Source organism: Panonychus citri, unplaced genomic scaffold (assembly GCF_014898815.1).
Source record: "Panonychus citri isolate SS breed McGregor unplaced genomic scaffold, ASM1489881v1 Contig00077, whole genome shotgun sequence".
NCBI classification, from domain to species: domain Eukaryota; kingdom Metazoa; phylum Arthropoda; class Arachnida; order Trombidiformes; family Tetranychidae; genus Panonychus; species Panonychus citri.
This window is the reverse complement of record NW_026515482.1, coordinates 1,141,438-1,159,874: the sequence shown is the minus strand read 5'-3', so window position 1 is coordinate 1,159,874 and position 18,437 is coordinate 1,141,438. Positions and strand designations below refer to the sequence as shown.

The window sequence follows — 18,437 nt, the reverse complement described above, 5'->3', positions numbered from 1 at the left end:
CTTCCTTTGATTGATTAGAAAAACGTAAAAATTGATCAATAGATTTTTTTCTACTTTTGGTTGGAACAATCAAATTTTTTCTTAATTGTAATTAACAATTTTTACTCTATAAGGTAAATTACTCTTCAATACAATTAACTGGTAGTAAAATAGTTAATTGCCACTTAATTGTAAAAAGAAAAGCTAGAAAATAATTAGTTAACCAATTTAACTTTGCTCTTTGTTTACATTTGTCTTAATGATTTTCTCAATGTTTCAAATATTATTAAAACATTTGATTTGCAACAATTTACTAATCATAACAAGAAAATTAAAAAAAAAACTTAACCAATTTACAAATAAATATTATGAGAGATCAATTTAATCAATTGCACTTTAATTACAATGAGAGAGATTTAAATTGCTTGGTAAATATGCTAATTGTTGTTGTGGTCAAAATGATATTAAGTTAATCGAGTTGATTTCTGTTATTGGATAACCAATATTTTATGTTAATTGTTGTTATTATTATTGTTTTCAGACGATAATCAATAGTGATTGTAAATCGTATAAATAACAATTGGATCCATTGAATAAATGCCAATGGAAACAAATTGTAACGTTAATTGGGCGATCACATTACTTTTTGTGAGTTAATTTACTTCAATTGAGTGAAGTTTTCATTTCTATTTTAAATGGTTAATTAAGTGGATGGTTTGATTTTTTTTTCAGGATAAGTTTATCAATCAAATAAATCAAATAGATTGTGGATTTTTTGTTTGAATTTCCAATCATCATCATCATGAAGATTAGTGTGAGGAGGCAAAATTGCCTTGTAATGATGAGGAGAGAAAAAAAAACAGAATAAATTGTAAAATTGTACAGTTATGATTGGAACTGAATTAACTCAATAATTAACATTGTAAATAATGAAAAACAGGCAAACTTTTTTGGGTGATAAATGTATCAAGTCACATTAAATCAAAGCTCTGTTTCTGTTAAATTGTTGTGGTTATATTGTTGTAAATTGTTTCTGTTTCCTTAATTATCATTTTGTTGTTGTTTCTGTCAATGGGACCCACAAAAATGTTAGTTAATTCATTACAATCAGTTGATTATCTGCATAGTAATTTTCTGAGATTATCAGGTTAGATTATGATCTTTTCGTTAATCATCGGGATTGATATTATTACAATTACGATTTCCAATCAGTATTTCCTTGGTTGATTGTAACAATTGTTGATCCAAGATTATTGATATTATTCATTTTTCTTGTTAATCAACAGTTTTGATTATTGATTTGATTGTGAGAAGCTTTCAATTTAGATGGACTAAGAGAGTTCAGGTTGATTGTTGGTTTCCTTAATTGTTGAATAATTTAATTCTCTTTCCATCCTGTTGAAACTGTGAGATTCCATATGGAGAGAGTTTCAATTATAATAAAATAAATTTTCTCTTTGTTTTAACTGGAAGAATTAATTGTAATCAATCTACCGATAAGTGATTTCACTTTGTCATGTAATTAATTTCCCCGGAATAACAATTACTAATTGTAATCCACCTCCTCTTTAGTTTTTTCCTCCTTTATTAATCATTGTTGATTCTTTTGCCATCAAAAGGTTAAAGATCTTCATGTTGTTTACTCTTTCCATTGATGTAGATCACAATAGGAGGCATCGAATTGGTTAAATTAATTATTCACAACAATCAGTTAATTTAGATTAATACAAATAGTAGAAAACTGGTTTTGCCGTAGATCCGTCGCGGGGAAAGGGAGAGAGAGAGAGAAGTTATTTAAGAAACGCTTAATTGATAATTAGTTGATTGTTGATTAGCAGCAAATGATAGGAGATCGATTTGAACGAAAATTTGTCAACAGCGTTTTCGTCTTTGTGAGTGGTCAAAATTTATGGAACAATAATTTCGTTATAGAAATTTACAAGTTTGTCTTATAGACAGAAAAGAAAAACAAATTCAATTTATAATTAATTGTTTTCTTTTTCATCACTTTAATGTCACTCTCTGAGGTTCAAATGATTCGGCATTTTATCGGGTTATCCTTTAATCACAGCGATTGGCCTTAATTTGAAACATTTGGCACTAATTCCAACGGCATGACAAGTATCCACGACATCGGTTACATTTTTATAAGATTCTGGTGCTTCCTCCATCACGAGTTTAGGTGATGCAACACGAATTGATATTCCTTGTGAGGCAAGTTTATCAAGTACATCTTGATAGGACAGTTCTCGCCTCGATTTTGCTCTGGATAAAGCTCGACCCGCTCCGTGACATGTTGTCCCAAAAGTTTTGGACATTCCTTTTTCCGTTCCTGTTAAAACATATGAACAAGTTCCCATGGTACCACCAATAAGAACTGGTTGTCCGGTTAATTGATAGTCAACTGGAATAAGTGGATGATGAGGTGGAAAAGCTCGAGTTGAACCTTTACGATGGACGAGAAGAGTTTTCTCTTTACCATCTACCATGTGTCTCTCCGTTTTAGCGATATTATGAGAAACATCATAAATCACTTGCATATCAAGATCATCGGGTGTTGAGTTAAAGGTTTTAGCAAATGCTTGTCGAGTTAAAAATGTCATTGAGCTTCGATTGACCCAAGCAAAATTGGCAGCGGCAGCCATTGATTTCAGATAATCTTGACCTTCTTGACTTTTAATGTAGGCACAGGCGAGTTGCCTATCATTTACTTCAATTGTATCTCTTTTCATTGCCTTTTCCATAGCTAGAAGAGCATCGGTAGCAACCTGATGACCAAATCCACGAGATCCACTGTGAATCATAACGCAAACTTGACCTGTTGTCTCAATTCCCATTTTAGCTGCGTTTCGAGAGTCAAATATCTCTTCGACCACTTGAATCTCTGCGTAGTGATTACCAGCACCAAGAGTTCCAAGTTGGGGTAAACCTCGTTTCTTAGCTTTGGGTGAAACTTTAGCAGGATCAGCATTTAACATTCTACCATATTCTTCACAATGTTCCTTGTCTTCAGCCCAAGCATAACCTTCTCGAAGTGACCAGTCCATTCCCATTTCAAGTGCTTCCTCCAAGTCACGAGCATTCATTGGAATGATACCTTTAGAACCAACGCCAACAGGTATGTGATCAAACATACTTTGGGCAATTTTTTCCTTTAAAGGTTGAACATCTTTCTCCATTAGATTAGTACGAACCAAACGTACACCACAATTTATATCAAAACCAACACCACCGGGAGATACAATCGCTTTAGGATCGTCAAGATCAAAAGCAGCCATATTACCAATGGCAAAACCATAACCAGAATGAACATCAGGTAATCCAATTGACCCTTTAACAATACCTGGTAAAGCAGCTACATTACCAATTTGTTTAACAGCAGGTAGAAAACCACCAATACTACCTGGACGACAAGCATTTCGCAGCTCATCAAACATTAATTTCTCAAGATTTTCATTCACGAAAAAAATACCTTCAACATTCATGTTTGGGACGAAATTTTTTTTAATCTTCCAAGTGTGTGGTTCAATTTTCTCCAGAAAAGAACATTCTTCCTCATAACTTCGAACACCCATCTTTAGAAATAATTAGAAAACAAAAAGAGACAATAAAGCAAATACAAAACAAAAACCGAAAACAAAATTCACAGAAAATTTGTCAACAATTAAACGAATTGAAAAAATCTTTTAATTGAAAATCTCGAGCAAAGAAATGTAAACATGAAATGATTAACCTCTTTTTCGGCGCCACCAGATGGAGCCACAAAATTCTATTCTATTAACTAAATGATTTCGTCTAAATCATTAAATTAATTTCTCACAATCGAGCTAATATTTTCTCTAAATTATCTAATCACCACTCTAAATGAGAAATCCCGATAAATTTCAATTATCAATCCACTCATGTAATTTTCATCAGAGAAATTGGTTGATCTGTAAGTCGAATGACTTTACTTAAAACTCGCGCCAAAAATTGAAAGTTAGTTTTTTCTCCGCAAAGAGGAGCTCATACTCATTTTCGATTCGCATCATTCAAGTTGAATGAAAAATTTTCTCGAAGTTTCTTGAATTTGATTAACAGTTGATGTTTTTATTTAGAAAAACATTTGGTTAATTGTTGAGGTGAATCATTTTATATTTTGTTTAGTTTTCCACGTTTACGATTTACTTAATATTCTTTGTCAATTGTTTGTGGTGATACATTGTGGTGATTTGTTTTTCCAATCATGATGGATGATGATATTTTTCGTCATGTTGACAATATGATGCGTACACTTAATCGTTTGGATGGATTTCTTGATTTAGGTTCACCTTTTTCTGGGCCTGGAGGTGGTGGATTTGGTGGATTTGTTGGTTTACATCATCCTGGTGGTTTCTCTTCTTCGGGTGACCCTTTTGATTCTCCTAATTTTCCAATGATAACTGGACCATCATTTCAAAATAATAATCGTTCTCTTCGTGATGATTTCTTGGAACCATCAGCTGCTCAATCAAGAGGCTCTTCGCTAGTCCAATATAATTCTGACCAAAGGGTAATGGATCCTTTTGGAATACCCTCTTTCTCTGGTGAACATCAAATTAACCAACAACCCAATCAGCCATTTAAATCCTTCTATCAGGTGAAACAGTTTAGCTCTGTCATCAATGGTGATGTAAGTAAAATGTTTATTTACATTTAAATTTTTCCTCTCTCTCTCTCTCTCTCGTTGTAATATTTATAACTTATCCTTGAATATTTTTGCCTACACACGATCTCATTGATTGTTTTCTTGATTTTCTAATAATTTCTTTATTTTTCTTTTGATATTTCCCTTATACAAACACAATTAATTTTACCAAAATGACACAGAAAATTGAGACAAGAAGAATTGAAACCGACTCAAGTGGAAGACGAATTGAATCTCATACCAGAAAATTAGGAGACAAATCTTACACCGTTACATCAAAAGCTGACGCTAATGGTGAACAAGAGATTGAAGAAGATCTTTACAACATGGAAGAAAAAGATTTATCACAATTTGACTCTATGTGGAAATCAGGCTTCTCTAAACCTTCCTGGTTCAAAGGCAACAATCAAATAATGCCACCAACATCTTCAACAATTGAAGTTCAAGCTATTGAGGACACGCCAAACGACAATAAGCCGAAAACATGGACAGAAAAGCTTAGATCATGGCTACCATTCTAAACGATAATTGCTTTTCTCCTACCTATCAAATTCCCCGTTAATCAACTTATATTATCAACTGTTATCTCTTTAACTTCAACTATATCGAGAAAAAAAGATTTATGTTTCTATTTTCATTAGTTATACATTAAATTGTAATTTTATTGTAACAAAACTGATAATATCTTTATTATTAGGTTATTTTAAGTTTGATGTTATCTAAATTTACTCTATGAATAATTTTATCGTGAAAACTAAATGATTGCCAAGAAATTTGTATGTTGTTAAATTTCAAACTTCGTAAACAATTGAAAAGTGACAAAAGTTAAAAATATCGTCCAAAAAATAGATGTGAATTTGATGTTTAAAAGTAAAATGGCCGATCACCGATGTAAAGTTTAGCTCGATTAGTTGATGGACCATAATAGAAGCCATTCAATGGACCTTCGCCCGTTGGACTTGTATGATGTCCAGTATCGGCTCGATACAAATAACCAGGACCAGAGGCGATAAAATTACGATGAGAAGCAAATGGATCGGTTTTGGTTTGGACCAATTTCTGTGACCTTGGAACAGCGTTTTCAGGTTCGAAGTTGAAATTATGAACATGACCAGAATAAGCTGAATAATATGAATGTGGAGCCGATTTTGGTTTACCACCGGACGAAGTATATTTGGCAAAGTATTTAACGAAATCGGATGAAGGATAACCAGCGGGAGCTTTTCCAGGCTCATGGTAATCGCCGTGTCCATGGCTGTGATCATCAATTAACTTATTGTGAGTCTCCCGATGATGATGTAAATGTTGATCAGGTTCATCATCGTCATGAGAATCATGGTCATTGTTTGTGTAGGCGGAAGATTTCAACTCAGCTGATCGCGGAAAATGGTAACCAACGTGACTGTGATGAGGATAATCTGAAGATTCTGACCTCAGGTCAGGACCAACTCGAAAAAATTCCCATGGATTTCCAGAGCGCTATTAACACAATTACCAAACAGAAAATTGAGTTAAACACAATTACAATCAAATTTAGATGATCATGATAACTGATGGACCAGAGAAATTAAAACTTTTCTAATTGTTGACAATTGGGCTGATCATTTTAAGATTTTATTGATTTTCATGATGAATATTAATCAATGAACTTACCTGACTTGAGACTAGTAGACAGTTAATCAAAATCGTTAGCACAGTTAATTGTTGTAACATGTTCACTAATCAAACATTGAATTGTAATGAAACAGTTACAATCATTTGAAATACTTTTTTAATCATCAACTAAAAGGAGAAACAATGAGAAACAATTTAGAACACAATTAAAGTATCGTAGGTGTTGATTCACAATTGGCCTTAAATTGTTACCCTTCGTTTCCAAGGATACACGAAATTTGCGAGTAGGCATCAAATTAAAGCTCTTAATCATTTGGAATCAATGGAAATTAATTTCTGTCAAATTGTTAAACCATGAAAAAAGTTAATTCTTCCAAACAATTAACAACGAGTTTACAATTAGAAACCTAACTTGGTGTTTCCATTTATATTCATTGATTAACCGCAATGATTAACTTTCCTTCATCTCTCATAATAATAATAATTATGATATTAATTGTTCATCCTTCACTTGTTTACAGTTGTAACAATTAACCTTGAATAAAACTTAATTCTCATTATATTTTCCCAATCAAAATTGATTCGGTTATTGATAAATTCAAGATTCCATATGAAGATAAATTCAACCTAATCGATGATATCATATAATTGAACAATTTAAGGTTTTAATTTTACAACATTAAGATAGAGATAACAATTTATAGATTGTAAATGAAAATCTCGTTTCATTTTTGATCAATTAAATTAGATTTTAATTCAATTAGATTAATATTAATATTTGATATAAGAATAAAAGAAAACAGAAATATAAATATGTAATGTTCAACAATTAACAGATTAGAATGTAGTATCAACCTTAATTTACAAAGAAGTAGTTAAACTATTAACGTAAATTAGATTAAATTTAAGATAATTAATAAAAATTGTGGAAAAGAAAAAAAATTAATTTAAATTCGCCAAGATCGACCAATAGATGTCGCTGTAAGTATCGAGATGTTATTGTTTTGATTGTCTCTTAATTGTTGTTATTGTTGTTGTTTAATTTAATTGTATTCCAATTTAATTAACTCGATATGATCGCAATAGATTTAATTTAACTTGATCAACATCCAAAAGTCCAACTCTGATTAGATCCTCACAAACTCCTGCAATTGTACAAAAAGAATACGAAAAACAAAGTGAAAGGATTAAAACTCTAAGAGTTTTTTTTTGTTCTTTTTGATTACAATTCAATTGTTTTGAATTCTTACCTGGGCCTGATAGGCAGTGGTATAAACTGGTGACATCTTTAACACACTGTTTACTAATCTCCCAAGCTAAACATGTCTTCTGCTCCCAATTGATTGTCCATTTATATCCTTTCATCGCTGTCCGGTGAACTTGAGTCTTGTTGAACCAACTGCTTGTGGTCAAGCTATGTCGTAATGAGTTTTTCCAATGTAACTCTGCTGTTTCAAAGTATGGGAAACATTTACTGTTTTATAGGAGAGAGAAATTGGTTAATTGGTTGACTGTTGACCTGATGGACAAGTGGACTTACCATAGGAATCGATAGATTCCCGATACCTCGATCATCATGTCCTCATCGGATCCACAAAGAATTGCAAAAGCGCAAAGGATATTGTGACTAAATTTAGGCTTCAAATAGCTTCCGGTCCGATTGTCCAAAGGTATGTACAGATATTGAACTACTAGCATTCTCTCCCTAATCGGCCGATCAGTTTTACGATTTAATAATTTTCTATAATATTTTTCATGTTTACGGCAACAGGTTATCATTGATGAAGATGAAGATGAGGACGATGAGGACGATACAATTGGTGAAGATATTGATGAGTGTTCATTTGGAAGATGAGTAAAGCTTGATTGATATGCTACCAAAGCACAGGTCAAATGTCCAGTTACACTGATATTATTGTTTTGCTGATGGTTAAACGTTGGTGATTCTTGTGTGTTAATGGCTATTTCTTGATTTGATTCGCGTTTAAATGTATCCATACCAGTTGGAAATTCAATTGGAACCAATTGATTGTTAGGAATATATTGAGTTAAATTGTAACCTTTATATACATTTGGTGCTTCATTTTCCTTCTCTCCCGATTTGGAACCAATCAAATAATCATTATTATCAATACCTTGATTACCGATATTATCAGCTAATTGTAACTGGATGTCTTGTTTATCATCAATTTCGTGATGATCATTGATGTCCATTTGGTCAATTCTCATCTCAAAAGAGTCACTCTTTCCTCCATCACCATCATGAAAATATCCACTGTCACTTGTATTACCTGTGGTGTTTACCATTTTTGATCATCATCATCTTCCTTTTGTGGCTTATTAGCATCATCAAGATCACATAGATCACCAATATCACAAGAATCCTCTAGAAGACAATCAATAATCAACTGATCATTTGGATAGTCATCGTCGTCATCATTATCATTGTCTTCTTCATATTTATAACCATTTGAATTGGGATAACAAATATATTGTTGGTCATTTTCTCGGTTAATTGTGATTCGCTGTTCCAACACTGGATCATCAGCAATATATGGATTAGGTGACAAATCAACTGGATTTAATTGTGATAATAAGGATTCATAAGGTTCTTCAATTACATTCAACGATTGATAGTTAATTTCGTCACAAGGTAAATCACTGTTTTCTAATTTAGGAAAAAATTCATCAGCAAATTCATCAACTGTTAATGAAGAACTAGTTAATAGAGGGTCACAATTAGAATTAATTAGATAATCGTTGGTCTTATTGTAATTTAAAATGACTGAAAAAAATTCCATTTTAAGAGCTTAATTTACATAGACAAACTTATCATACATGCATGGAAATTAACATTTTAAAAAAGTAGATACATTAATCTAAGTCAAAGGGAAAGTTAAACATAATTAGTTAATTTACGCCGACGAAGTCAATATTTATTAGTTTCGTAAAAGCGTCAATTAGATCAGTACTTTTAGCGACAATCAAAGTCCAATAGCTTTTTCCAGCTAATTCGAAAGCTTAAAGTTTCGCCAACTATCATTTTCTTAGTTAACAAAAAAAACTCGATAATTAAACAAACATCGACTTAGTAATCATCCTAATTGCTACTTTATTTATTTCTTTATATCTTTAGGTACTTTTAATCGAAATCGAAAAATGGCCTTTCGATCACAATAAGTTCGCGTTCACGTTTTTCGGGCGAAAAAAGTTTTCCTTTGGAAATACAATGTATTTGGAAATTGGAATGGCCTTTGATTGTTTTCTTCTTCTCTTGTTGGACTTGACAATAAGGACGAAATCGATATGTTTAAGGAAAGAAAAGGAACATGTTTCGTTTGAATAGGCTTGAAATTGTTCGTAAATTGGATCAAGTCAAGATGCGAGGATATCATTACAAAAGTATTATTGATTATCATCATTTGCTTATTATGATTACTTTTCATTATTTAGGATGATTAGTTGTGATTAAGGTGAATAACGGAGATACAAGTTAACTGATCTGAAGTATAACAACCACTTCAACATATGGATGCGACTTTTCAAGCTTAAGATTATACAGAGAACGAGAGAGGGAGCTGAGATTTAATTCTTTTCCTATTCACCTTTTTCGATTATCATCATCATCATAATCATTATTAGCACTAGTAAATAGTCATATTATGATTAGTTGGTGTACTAATAGTAAATTGTGGTTTTCTTTTCACTATCGACCAATATAATAATCAATCCTTGGTGGTCGGTGTAACCGTCTTTTCATCAGTTAATAACTTACTTTTGATGCTATTATTTTTCAGGTCAACTTAAGAGGATTAAAAGTTGGTTTTCGCTTTGGTTTTGCAAGGGGATTTAAGCCTTGATCCACAAACAATCAACAACAATCAAGAAGAAGAGAAAAAATTGAGAAGAAAATACAATCTATTCCGTTCTCTCTCTCTCTCTCTTGCCTTTTACGATATTAAATTGGTTGATAGACTCACTCGGCATCCCCATTGTTCAACTCCTCCATAAGAATGTATTAATTTCATAAATAACAAAGCGAGAGAGAGAGAGAGATGACAAGGATGATAATAGTTGGTGATGAAATGATGAGATGACGACGAAAGAGATGACAAAACCAGCAGCTAAATGCTCAATTATAATAACAACAATAACAGATCAACTGTTTATATGGTTGATTTAATATGTGTTGAAGAGCTTTAGATTTTTAGATTTAAATTAAAAATCATTTAGACCGTATAAGTTATTAGATTAGAATTTTAATCATCATCACCGGAAGCAGTTAACTCTTTCCATGTGAGCATCATTTCTGTTTCTGATATGTATTTTCCCTCATCATCATCATTATCATCATTCTCTCTCTTTCTCTTCTTTCATCGGTTTGTTCACTAATCGGCAACCATATTAATAGTCAATTTATCCATCATTTTGTCACCATAAATCCATTTAATCAGATTCACCAATTGATACTTAACAATCAGTTAAAGAATCAGAGTTAAATACAGTTTTATCAACAACTTTGTACCTTTTTGTTAAATGGGATAATGATGATGATTATTGTTGATGATGAGGAAGAAATTGAATAATCAACAGAAAGAAATACATAATTTCACTTTAATCATATGCTTAATATGGATTCTCTCTCTCTCTCTCTCTTTGATTGTTATTAGATTTTCTCTCATACACTGGAAGGTGAAAAAGGACTAAAGGACTACCGATAAGAAGCCTATCGGCTAATAGATATAAATCCTTAGAGCTGCAACATTTTCTTCCGGAGATTGTACCCGCTGAGTTCCACCCCACTGTCTCTCTTTCTCTTTCTATCTCTCTCTTCACACTAATCCAGATGCTCTTTCATTTCGATAATACTCTCTTACCCAATGGCTAAATCTCTCCAATTCTAACTTGTATTATCATCTCTCTTCTTTTTCCAATATTTCCATGAACCTCACCAATCCTAATTCCAAGTAAACATTTTGACCTCCGCCTTTTCTATTGTATTTTAAGCCTTGATGATGAAGACGTCGATGGAAACAATTGGATTGAAAAACCACAACAATCCGCCTGAAAATATTAGTCTACAGTATCATCGACAATTTAGTAATCATTTTTTTCTCCTCTCCTCCTTATCCTCCTCCTCTTTCTTTACAATTGAAATTTCCTCCTCTTTCAATCTCTTCTTTAGGTTAATCTTTATCCGATATCGAGAGAAAATCGATTTTCTTAATCCATTGATAAATTATTACTTTGGATTCTCTCTCTCTCTCTCTCTCACTAAACCCACTGTTGTTCACAGTAAATTATATACTTGCCAAATAATAGGAACCAAATAATTTAATCTGTTTACCTTAACATTATACGGTTGCTTGTTATATATTATGATTAAGTCTTTATTGTTGTTTGTTTACTTGTCCATCTATCCTATTGTCAACTCTTTCTAAAAACCTTGATTACAATTTAATTTACAACTAATTATATATTTTTTTTTCTTCTTCTTCTTTATAATACAGATTATCAACTAAATTAGCGTTTCGGAGAGATGATGATGATCCCTAGAGCATTTCAATTAACTTAAATTGGATCCAACGAAACCAATTTACCTCCCATTCAGAGATTAGGATAATATTTTAAAGTTTATCGATGGCGATTTACCAACTAATCTAAACTAATTTACTTTCAGTAATATTAATCTATGATATTATTGAATCATTTTACTAATTAGTAATTTGATTAAATTGTTTCATGTTTTTGTTATCAATCCACAAGCTGATGATCAATCCTTGGATTGATCATTTGATTATTAGAATTGATTCCCAATCAATTGGTTAATCCTCGATTGAATTGTTAATGGAAACACTGGATAATGATGATAATAATATTGTTGGATAAATTATTATATACAAAGAGAGGGGTTTATATATGATAATAGGGAAATTCTATGTGAATAAGTCGATGATAATATATAAGGATAATATTATGTAGAATTGGATGAAAGAAAGAAAGAAAAGAAAGAGATTTAAAAGTTCGAAACAAAGAGAAAACTTTTTAAACTTTCTTTTCATCCTTTTTTCCAATAAAGAAATGCTAATAATCCGATGATAAGGCCGAGCGGTTTTCAGTTGGTTCCAAAAAAGCGCAAATCCCATTGCCGATTGTAATGTTATCTCAATTGACGAAATGTCGTCTTTCTTTCTCTATTCATCCATCATGACCTTCGGGTGCTGTTCATTTTTTTTTCTTCCACAGGTAAACCACAATTTCCATAATAATAATACCATTGATATCGATAGCTGAGGATTAAGCCCTTGACGTTGGATTTTTCCACTTTCGAGGTCCATCTTATAACTCGAAGTAAACTTTTTCTCACTTATATCGGTTGTCCATTTCACCCTTGACCTTGGAATTTGTTGTTGTGGTCACTATTGAACTGTTTTTATCGCTCAAGAGTCTAAATATTACATATTACTTGGAACTGGACACTGGTCATTATGACCCATTGAAAATTCAAAAACCATTTTGACAACGAGGTAAAAAAAGAACAGCAAATTTTTCACAATTAAAGTGAACAATTTGTTAATCCTGTTTATAAATAGAGTGAGAGATAATCTCTGCTGGATTATCCTTAACATACCTTTGATCTTGAACAATTTATTAATTTGATTTGTTCCAACAAAAAAATGTGACCAATGTTTAAATAATGGGACCAATTTCTGGATAATCCCAAACAAAGGTAATCCAATTAATCTGTCAACTATTAATCTTGATCAGATGAAGATTAAAACTTGTAAATCTTAAAAGGATTAAATTTTGATTATCCTCATCTTTTAATTTGACTATTTTTCCAATGGTCAACATTTTACAATCAATTCAATCAACGAATCCTTAATTGTGATAATAACGTTCTGGTTGATACTTATTCTCGTTATCAACTGATTACAATCTAGAATCCTCATGATTAAGATTAACTTTTTTATTATCCCATTGACAGTTGATTAACACAAATGATGAGGAAAAATTTTCCTCTTAATTAATATAATGAAAAAAATAATAATACTAATTAAAAAGCTTCCCAGTTAATCACAAGAATATAATTCTCAATCCGATTAACTGTTCCTAATGATTTGAAGGTTAAAATAATCATTAATGATTAACTTTTACCTGATCACAATTCTTAATCATAATTGGAAGCTCATAAAAAACGTGTTGATTAATTAATCTCTGAGTTGATTAGTGTTAAGATTTGGGTCACATTTAATATTATTGATATTTTTTTCCGTTCCCAACTTTTTGTTATCAAAACAACAATTTGTTTGTCTCAATTCATTGATATTTGTTTATCTTTTAGTTAATACGATAAATCAGTAAACATATAGACACACACACTCACTCATACACATGATATTGGAAACTAAATGATTAGAATGATTAACAATCAATCAACGATTAAACCGGAAAAAAAAGTTCTAATCATTGGCTGGGAATCAATTTTCTCAACAGATTAACTCAATTCTAATTCCTATTCCCTGTAAGTATAATTCTGCCATGTTTCAATCGTCCACATGGTTTTAATGAGAAGGAAAAAAAAGTTTTCTTAATCATAACAAGAATTAATAATTCAACTAATCAACTGATTAAATCAGTTTTCATTTCAAACTGATTCTATTTCCTAATAAAAAAAAGTAGATTAGAATATTTTTTTTTTCTCTCTCTCTCTCTCTCATTCCTTATACATATTCAAAATTAATATTATTTAGCTTCTAATCATTAATAATAATATTCTTAGAATATTATTTAATTGTGACAATTTCGAGAAAAAAAAATAAAAGAATTTCAAGTTATGCAATTAGGAGATTTTCCCTCAATTGGTTTGTTTTTCTTTTTCTTTTGGTGGGAAAATAATTGAATCTTTTTGTTAATTTTTTTCTCTAATTAGTTAATTGGTTTTAATTTTTTCTTCTTCTAATTAATTGCTCATATCGTTGATCTATTCATCAATTGGTAAGTAATTAGATTTCGATTATGTAATATGTTCTTCTATTATGATTATTGATTTGTTTCTTTTTTTTTCCTTTTTTCTTTTTTCTTTTTTTGTTCTCCCAAATCAAAAGGTAAAGAAAAAGCTACAAATCTTATAAGCATTAGATAAACAATTAATGTATTTCTTTATTTTCTCTCTCTGTTTGTCTCTTTCTTTTTCAGAGTGGTCATAATAATGATGTTAATAAGTAATAATAGTATAAAGTGATATTTATTCAGTATTTAATCAGGTGAAAGAAGTGATTGTTAAGGTTTCACATCGATTACCGAATTAGTTGGGTGAATCCTTACGTATTAATCATCATCAATACAAACACACACACACACACACATGAGACACATGTAGTTACATATACTCGATGGGCATATCTATGTGTAGGTATGTTGTTGTATTTATCCAATAATATGACAACTACAAAAGGTAAAATGTTATTATGAGCCTAAAGGCTATCCAATAATAATGTTATTAAGTGAAAGGAGCAAAGTGTATATTCAACTTGTAAGTTATCAGTATATTTAGAGAAAGGATGAATTTCATTGATATTTTGTCATTAATTTTATTCTTTTCTCTATCTCATTATGTATTATTATCCTCATCCTCGTCATCATAGATGTTTTCTATTTCTTCTGATTATAAATGCGCTTAACTGTGAATACAACATATGAAAAAAAACAGTTACCTAAATCAGATTATTTCTTATCCCAGACCATTAATCGTTCTCACTCATAATTTCCTTCTTAGTTAATTCTTTTAGAATCTTTTTTCTCTCCTATTCCCATTTTTCTTATATTTCTTTAAATTTCAACTGTTATTCTTCAATCAGCTTATTTTTCCATTGATACAAAATGAGAACAATTAATTTTCTCTTGTTTTGCTTTTCATTTTTCAGGAATTAGATTGTTGGATAATCAAGACGATCAAGACTGATTCTGTTTGCCATTCCCTGGATTCCAGGATCAAGGATTGATTTCCACATTGGTTATATCTAATAATCAGTCGATAGGATGATGATTTTAAAGCGAATCGCCAATCATATGAACTCTTAACTTACCACTTAATTCAACAATCAAATTTGATCGATTGTGACTATTAGATTGACAAACAAGATGACACTTGAATGATAATTGGAATCTTGTATTTCTATTAAATCATTACAATAGTTTTTTTCTGTATATCAACAGATAGGCAGCTCTATATGTGTAGTTTACCTTTAACCTCGAGTTATAGTTGATCATTTTCAAGTGATTTTATCATTATTTGATTAGCTTATTAGTTAGTATTCAATTGGTGTTTTAACCAACAATCACCAAATGATTAGTTGTCATGTTAATTTAAGAGTATTTTTGATTTACTCTTGAATCAATTTCTAACTAAAAGTTGTCTTTTCTTTGTCAATCTAATTTCGTATATATAGATTTCCAATTGAATCAATTCCATAGGTTTTAATCAAAATTGATTGTTGTCTTTTTGCCTTTCGATTGATTTTTTTAAAATCAACTGTTATTGACACCACAACAACAACAACAATCATTAAAAACCTTCAAGTGTTGATTGTTAATCAATTTTCATGTTAATCAGTTCAACTCTTGAATTGATGAGATTTCATTCATCTTTACAATTCCCTTGTTGATCATTATTAACAGATAATTAAATTGATCGTCAATCAAATTATGACCAATGTATGTGTGTGTGTGTGTGTTGATTGTTGATTTTAAACGTGATGATAATATTTAATTGTCGCCAAATCAACCAAACCATTTCAATCAATTCAAATGAAATTAATTGAAAATCATAATTATTGATACTTTTCCCTTAATTTAGTTAATAATCTAATAATTAATCTATCTTTTTTTTTTCTTACAATTAACAAATGTTAATTGTTATAATTGTTAAATTGGCCAATCGTCTAATCTAATCTCTAGAAATTAATAATTACCTCTTAATTTCTAATTAAAATCAATGTAATTAAAAAAAATATAATTTTTATGTTACATGTTATTAGTTTAAAACTTAATTAATATTTGAAAGTTAATTAAGTCAACTATTAATACATATTAATGAATTGTTTTTGATTTATTTAGCCACCAATGAAATCTGTAAAGTGTTAATTATGTTTAATTGCAGGTTAAATAATCAACCATCATTGAAGAATCAGTAAAAGTGATTAACATTACATCAAATGTTTCCATTTGCAAAAAGAAAGATAAACATTCTGATCACTATTAGTTGATTAACCATCGACAATTTAACTGACCAAATTAAATTATTGATAAATCGAACCGATAAAAAAAAAATTTAACAATGAACACAATTAGTTTTAATTACTTTTATATCTTTGTTTTTGTTTTGTTCAGTTTTACAGTTACAATGATTTTCGGGCTGTTTTTTACAATTGAAATTTGATTACAATAATTAGTTAATTAACATCAATCGGTGAAATGTTCATTGTGATGATGATGATTAATTTGATGATTTGTTGATCGAAATAGTAAATCAGATGAGATTAATTGTCGCCTCTTATCTTGATCTTCTTTCTGTTGTTTCCGCCATTTTGCTCGACGATTTTTGAACCAAACCTAAATTACGAGATTTTCGAGAAAATTAATTTAGTAATTACGAAGTTTTCGATTATTGTTTTTTTTTCGTTCTAAGTTCTAATAACTCACCTCAACTCTTTCCTCTTTCAGGTCAATCTGAGCGGCCAATTGTTCACGTAAAATGACATCAGGATAATGAGTCCGTTGGAACGCGTGTTCTAATTGTTCTAATTGTTCCTCGGTGAAAATAGTTCGATGCCGACGTTTTCTCTTTTGTCCATTCGAATTAAAAAATCGTGTATCTAACCTTGATAGCGACGATGAAGTGGAAGAGGTTGAAGTCGATCCTGAACCTGAATGATGAGCAAACAATTTAGACAACAATTAACTCGCTGAAAAAAAACATGATACAAATACGATGACGATGAAAACAAGTATGGAAAAGTTTCACAATTGGTCATCAATTTCAATTGGAAAATGAATAAAATGAAATGGACTAAAATTTTCATCGTTTAATTGTCAACAATTAACAGGGAAATGAAATACTTACGATGTGAGGATAAGTAAAATAAATGGTCACTGGTTGTTGGCAGCCATCTTGAATATGGATTAGTGTAATAATATAACGGTGAAGTGAAATTATGTTGATTAATTTGATGGTTAACATTATTGTTTGTTGATGGTGATGAACAATCAATTGATTCATTAACGGATGATGATGATGATGAAGATGATGAGGATAAAGTTTTATCCTTTAATTTATTATTTACAATGTTATCATTTGATGAAGATGAAGGTGGTGATGAGGAAGATGATAATGGTGATGATGATGAGGACGATGAAGATGATGAAGATGAAGCTGATAAGGTTAATGATAATGATTTTAATGATTTATAATTACAATTTACACCGATCCGTTTATTGGTTGGTAATTTTAAAATATCCGAAACACTGAAACCAATTGTTACCTTGTTACTATTTGATGATGTTAAACCATCATCACCATTGGTGTTATTATCAACAACAACACTATCAACCGACATAATTGAACAAATTTAGTAAACAATCAACAATCAATTCAACAATTTAACTACAATAGGAGTTTAATTAATTTCCAAATCAATCCTTGTTAATTTCTCATGTCACTTGGATAAAAAGTCGATGTGAACAAATGACAACTTTTGAATTGAGTGAGTTTTTAGATTATGATGATGATAGAAAAAGTGAAATATCATCCCTATGAAGAGAGAGAGAGAGAGAGAGAGAGAGAGTGAGTGAGTCTGAGAGAGAACTGGGAACTGGGAGGAGTGATTGGTCTTCTTTTAAGAAGAATAAGAGAAAAAAGTTCTAGGAGGAAACTTTTCCTATTTCGATGCTCACTTTTTTCTCCTTTCATTGGTTTCTCTTTTCTCTCTCTCTCTCCAATGATTAGTCTTTTCTCTCTCTTTCTTTCTCTAGCCTATGGTGAAAATCTGATAGATTATTCTGTCTATTCAGTTAATTCGGTGTTAATATGATTGACTAGTCAATATTGTGATTAGAGTTAATTGTTGGTACAAATCTTTTTGTTTCATTTATTTGTTTCTGTTCAACATTCGGTTGT

At 30.7% G+C, this 18,437-nt stretch overlaps 5 protein-coding genes and 1 long non-coding RNA gene across 7 annotated transcripts; 2 read left to right on the top strand and 4 right to left on the bottom strand.

Annotated features, from left to right (window-relative positions):
- Positions 1-1,546: 1,546 nt before the first annotated feature.
- LOC128386812 (RNA-splicing ligase RtcB homolog) lies at positions 1,547-3,684 on the bottom strand. Its single transcript, XM_053345900.1, has one exon. It carries the CDS (start codon positions 3,552-3,554, stop codon positions 2,034-2,036), a length of 1,521 nt encoding a protein of 506 aa, XP_053201875.1. The 5' UTR covers positions 3,555-3,684; the 3' UTR covers positions 1,547-2,033.
- A 359-nt stretch (positions 3,685-4,043) lies between these two features.
- LOC128386813 (uncharacterized) lies at positions 4,044-5,320 on the top strand. Its single transcript, XM_053345901.1, has 2 exons — positions 4,044-4,630; positions 4,828-5,320. The coding sequence occupies exons 1-2, from the start codon at positions 4,205-4,207 to the stop codon at positions 5,164-5,166; spliced, it is 765 nt and encodes a 254-aa protein (XP_053201876.1). The 5' UTR covers positions 4,044-4,204; the 3' UTR covers positions 5,167-5,320.
- A 13-nt stretch (positions 5,321-5,333) lies between these two features.
- LOC128386814 (uncharacterized) lies at positions 5,334-6,821 on the bottom strand. Of its 2 annotated transcripts, XM_053345904.1 has the most exons (3): positions 6,512-6,821; positions 6,299-6,427; positions 5,334-6,124 (listed from the first exon to the last, which is right to left on the bottom strand). In XM_053345904.1, the coding sequence occupies exons 2-3, from the start codon at positions 6,356-6,358 to the stop codon at positions 5,510-5,512; spliced, it is 675 nt and encodes a 224-aa protein (XP_053201879.1). In that variant the 5' UTR covers positions 6,359-6,427; positions 6,512-6,821; the 3' UTR covers positions 5,334-5,509. The 2 variants fall into 2 exon arrangements, with proteins under 2 accessions (XP_053201879.1, XP_053201878.1); XM_053345903.1 differs by having other exon boundaries at positions 6,299-6,821.
- Positions 6,822-7,075: 254 nt separating this feature from the next.
- On the bottom strand, positions 7,076-9,158 carry LOC128387249 (defective pharyngeal development protein 4-like). Its single transcript, XM_053346432.1, is given in 4 exon segments — positions 7,076-7,404; positions 7,510-7,733; positions 7,800-8,566; positions 8,569-9,158. Coding segments are annotated over 4 exon segments (1,569 nt in total). The 5' UTR covers positions 9,061-9,158; the 3' UTR covers positions 7,076-7,318.
- A 4,966-nt stretch (positions 9,159-14,124) lies between these two features.
- Positions 14,125-16,670, top strand: LOC128387250 (uncharacterized). The gene is made up of 3 exons (XR_008324998.1): positions 14,125-14,257; positions 14,459-14,795; positions 15,187-16,670. It is a non-coding gene; the product is annotated as an uncharacterized LOC128387250 (long non-coding RNA).
- Positions 16,652-18,427, bottom strand: LOC128387248 (homeobox protein ceh-17-like). Its single transcript, XM_053346431.1, has 3 exons — positions 17,385-18,427; positions 16,964-17,187; positions 16,652-16,873 (listed from the first exon to the last, which is right to left on the bottom strand). The coding sequence occupies exons 1-3, from the start codon at positions 17,875-17,877 to the stop codon at positions 16,724-16,726; spliced, it is 867 nt and encodes a 288-aa protein (XP_053202406.1). The 5' UTR covers positions 17,878-18,427; the 3' UTR covers positions 16,652-16,723.
- Between the last annotated feature and the right edge of the window lie 10 nt (positions 18,428-18,437).

Coding starts and splice junctions, on each gene's coding strand:
- LOC128386812 (XM_053345900.1), bottom strand. CDS start 3,554: ATGGGTGTTCGAAGTTATGAGGAAGAATGTTCTTTTCTGGAGAAAATT.
- LOC128386813 (XM_053345901.1), top strand. CDS start 4,205: ATGATGGATGATGATATTTTTCGTCATGTTGACAATATGATGCGTACA. Junction 4,631..4,827: donor GCTCTGTCATCAATGGTGAT/GTAAGTAAAATG, acceptor AAAATGACACAG/AAAATTGAGACAAGAAGAAT.
- LOC128386814 (XM_053345903.1), bottom strand. CDS start 6,358: ATGTTACAACAATTAACTGTGCTAACGATTTTGATTAACTGTCTACTA. Junction 6,125..6,298: donor GTCTACTAGTCTCAAGTCAG/GTAAGTTCATTG, acceptor TTGTGTTAATAG/CGCTCTGGAAATCCATGGGA.
- LOC128387248 (XM_053346431.1), bottom strand. CDS start 17,877: ATGTCGGTTGATAGTGTTGTTGTTGATAATAACACCAATGGTGATGAT. Junction 17,188..17,384: donor ATTTTACTTATCCTCACATC/GTAAGTATTTCA, acceptor CTCATCATTCAG/GTTCAGGATCGACTTCAACC. Junction 16,874..16,963: donor TGAAAGAGGAAAGAGTTGAG/GTGAGTTATTAG, acceptor CTCGTAATTTAG/GTTTGGTTCAAAAATCGTCG.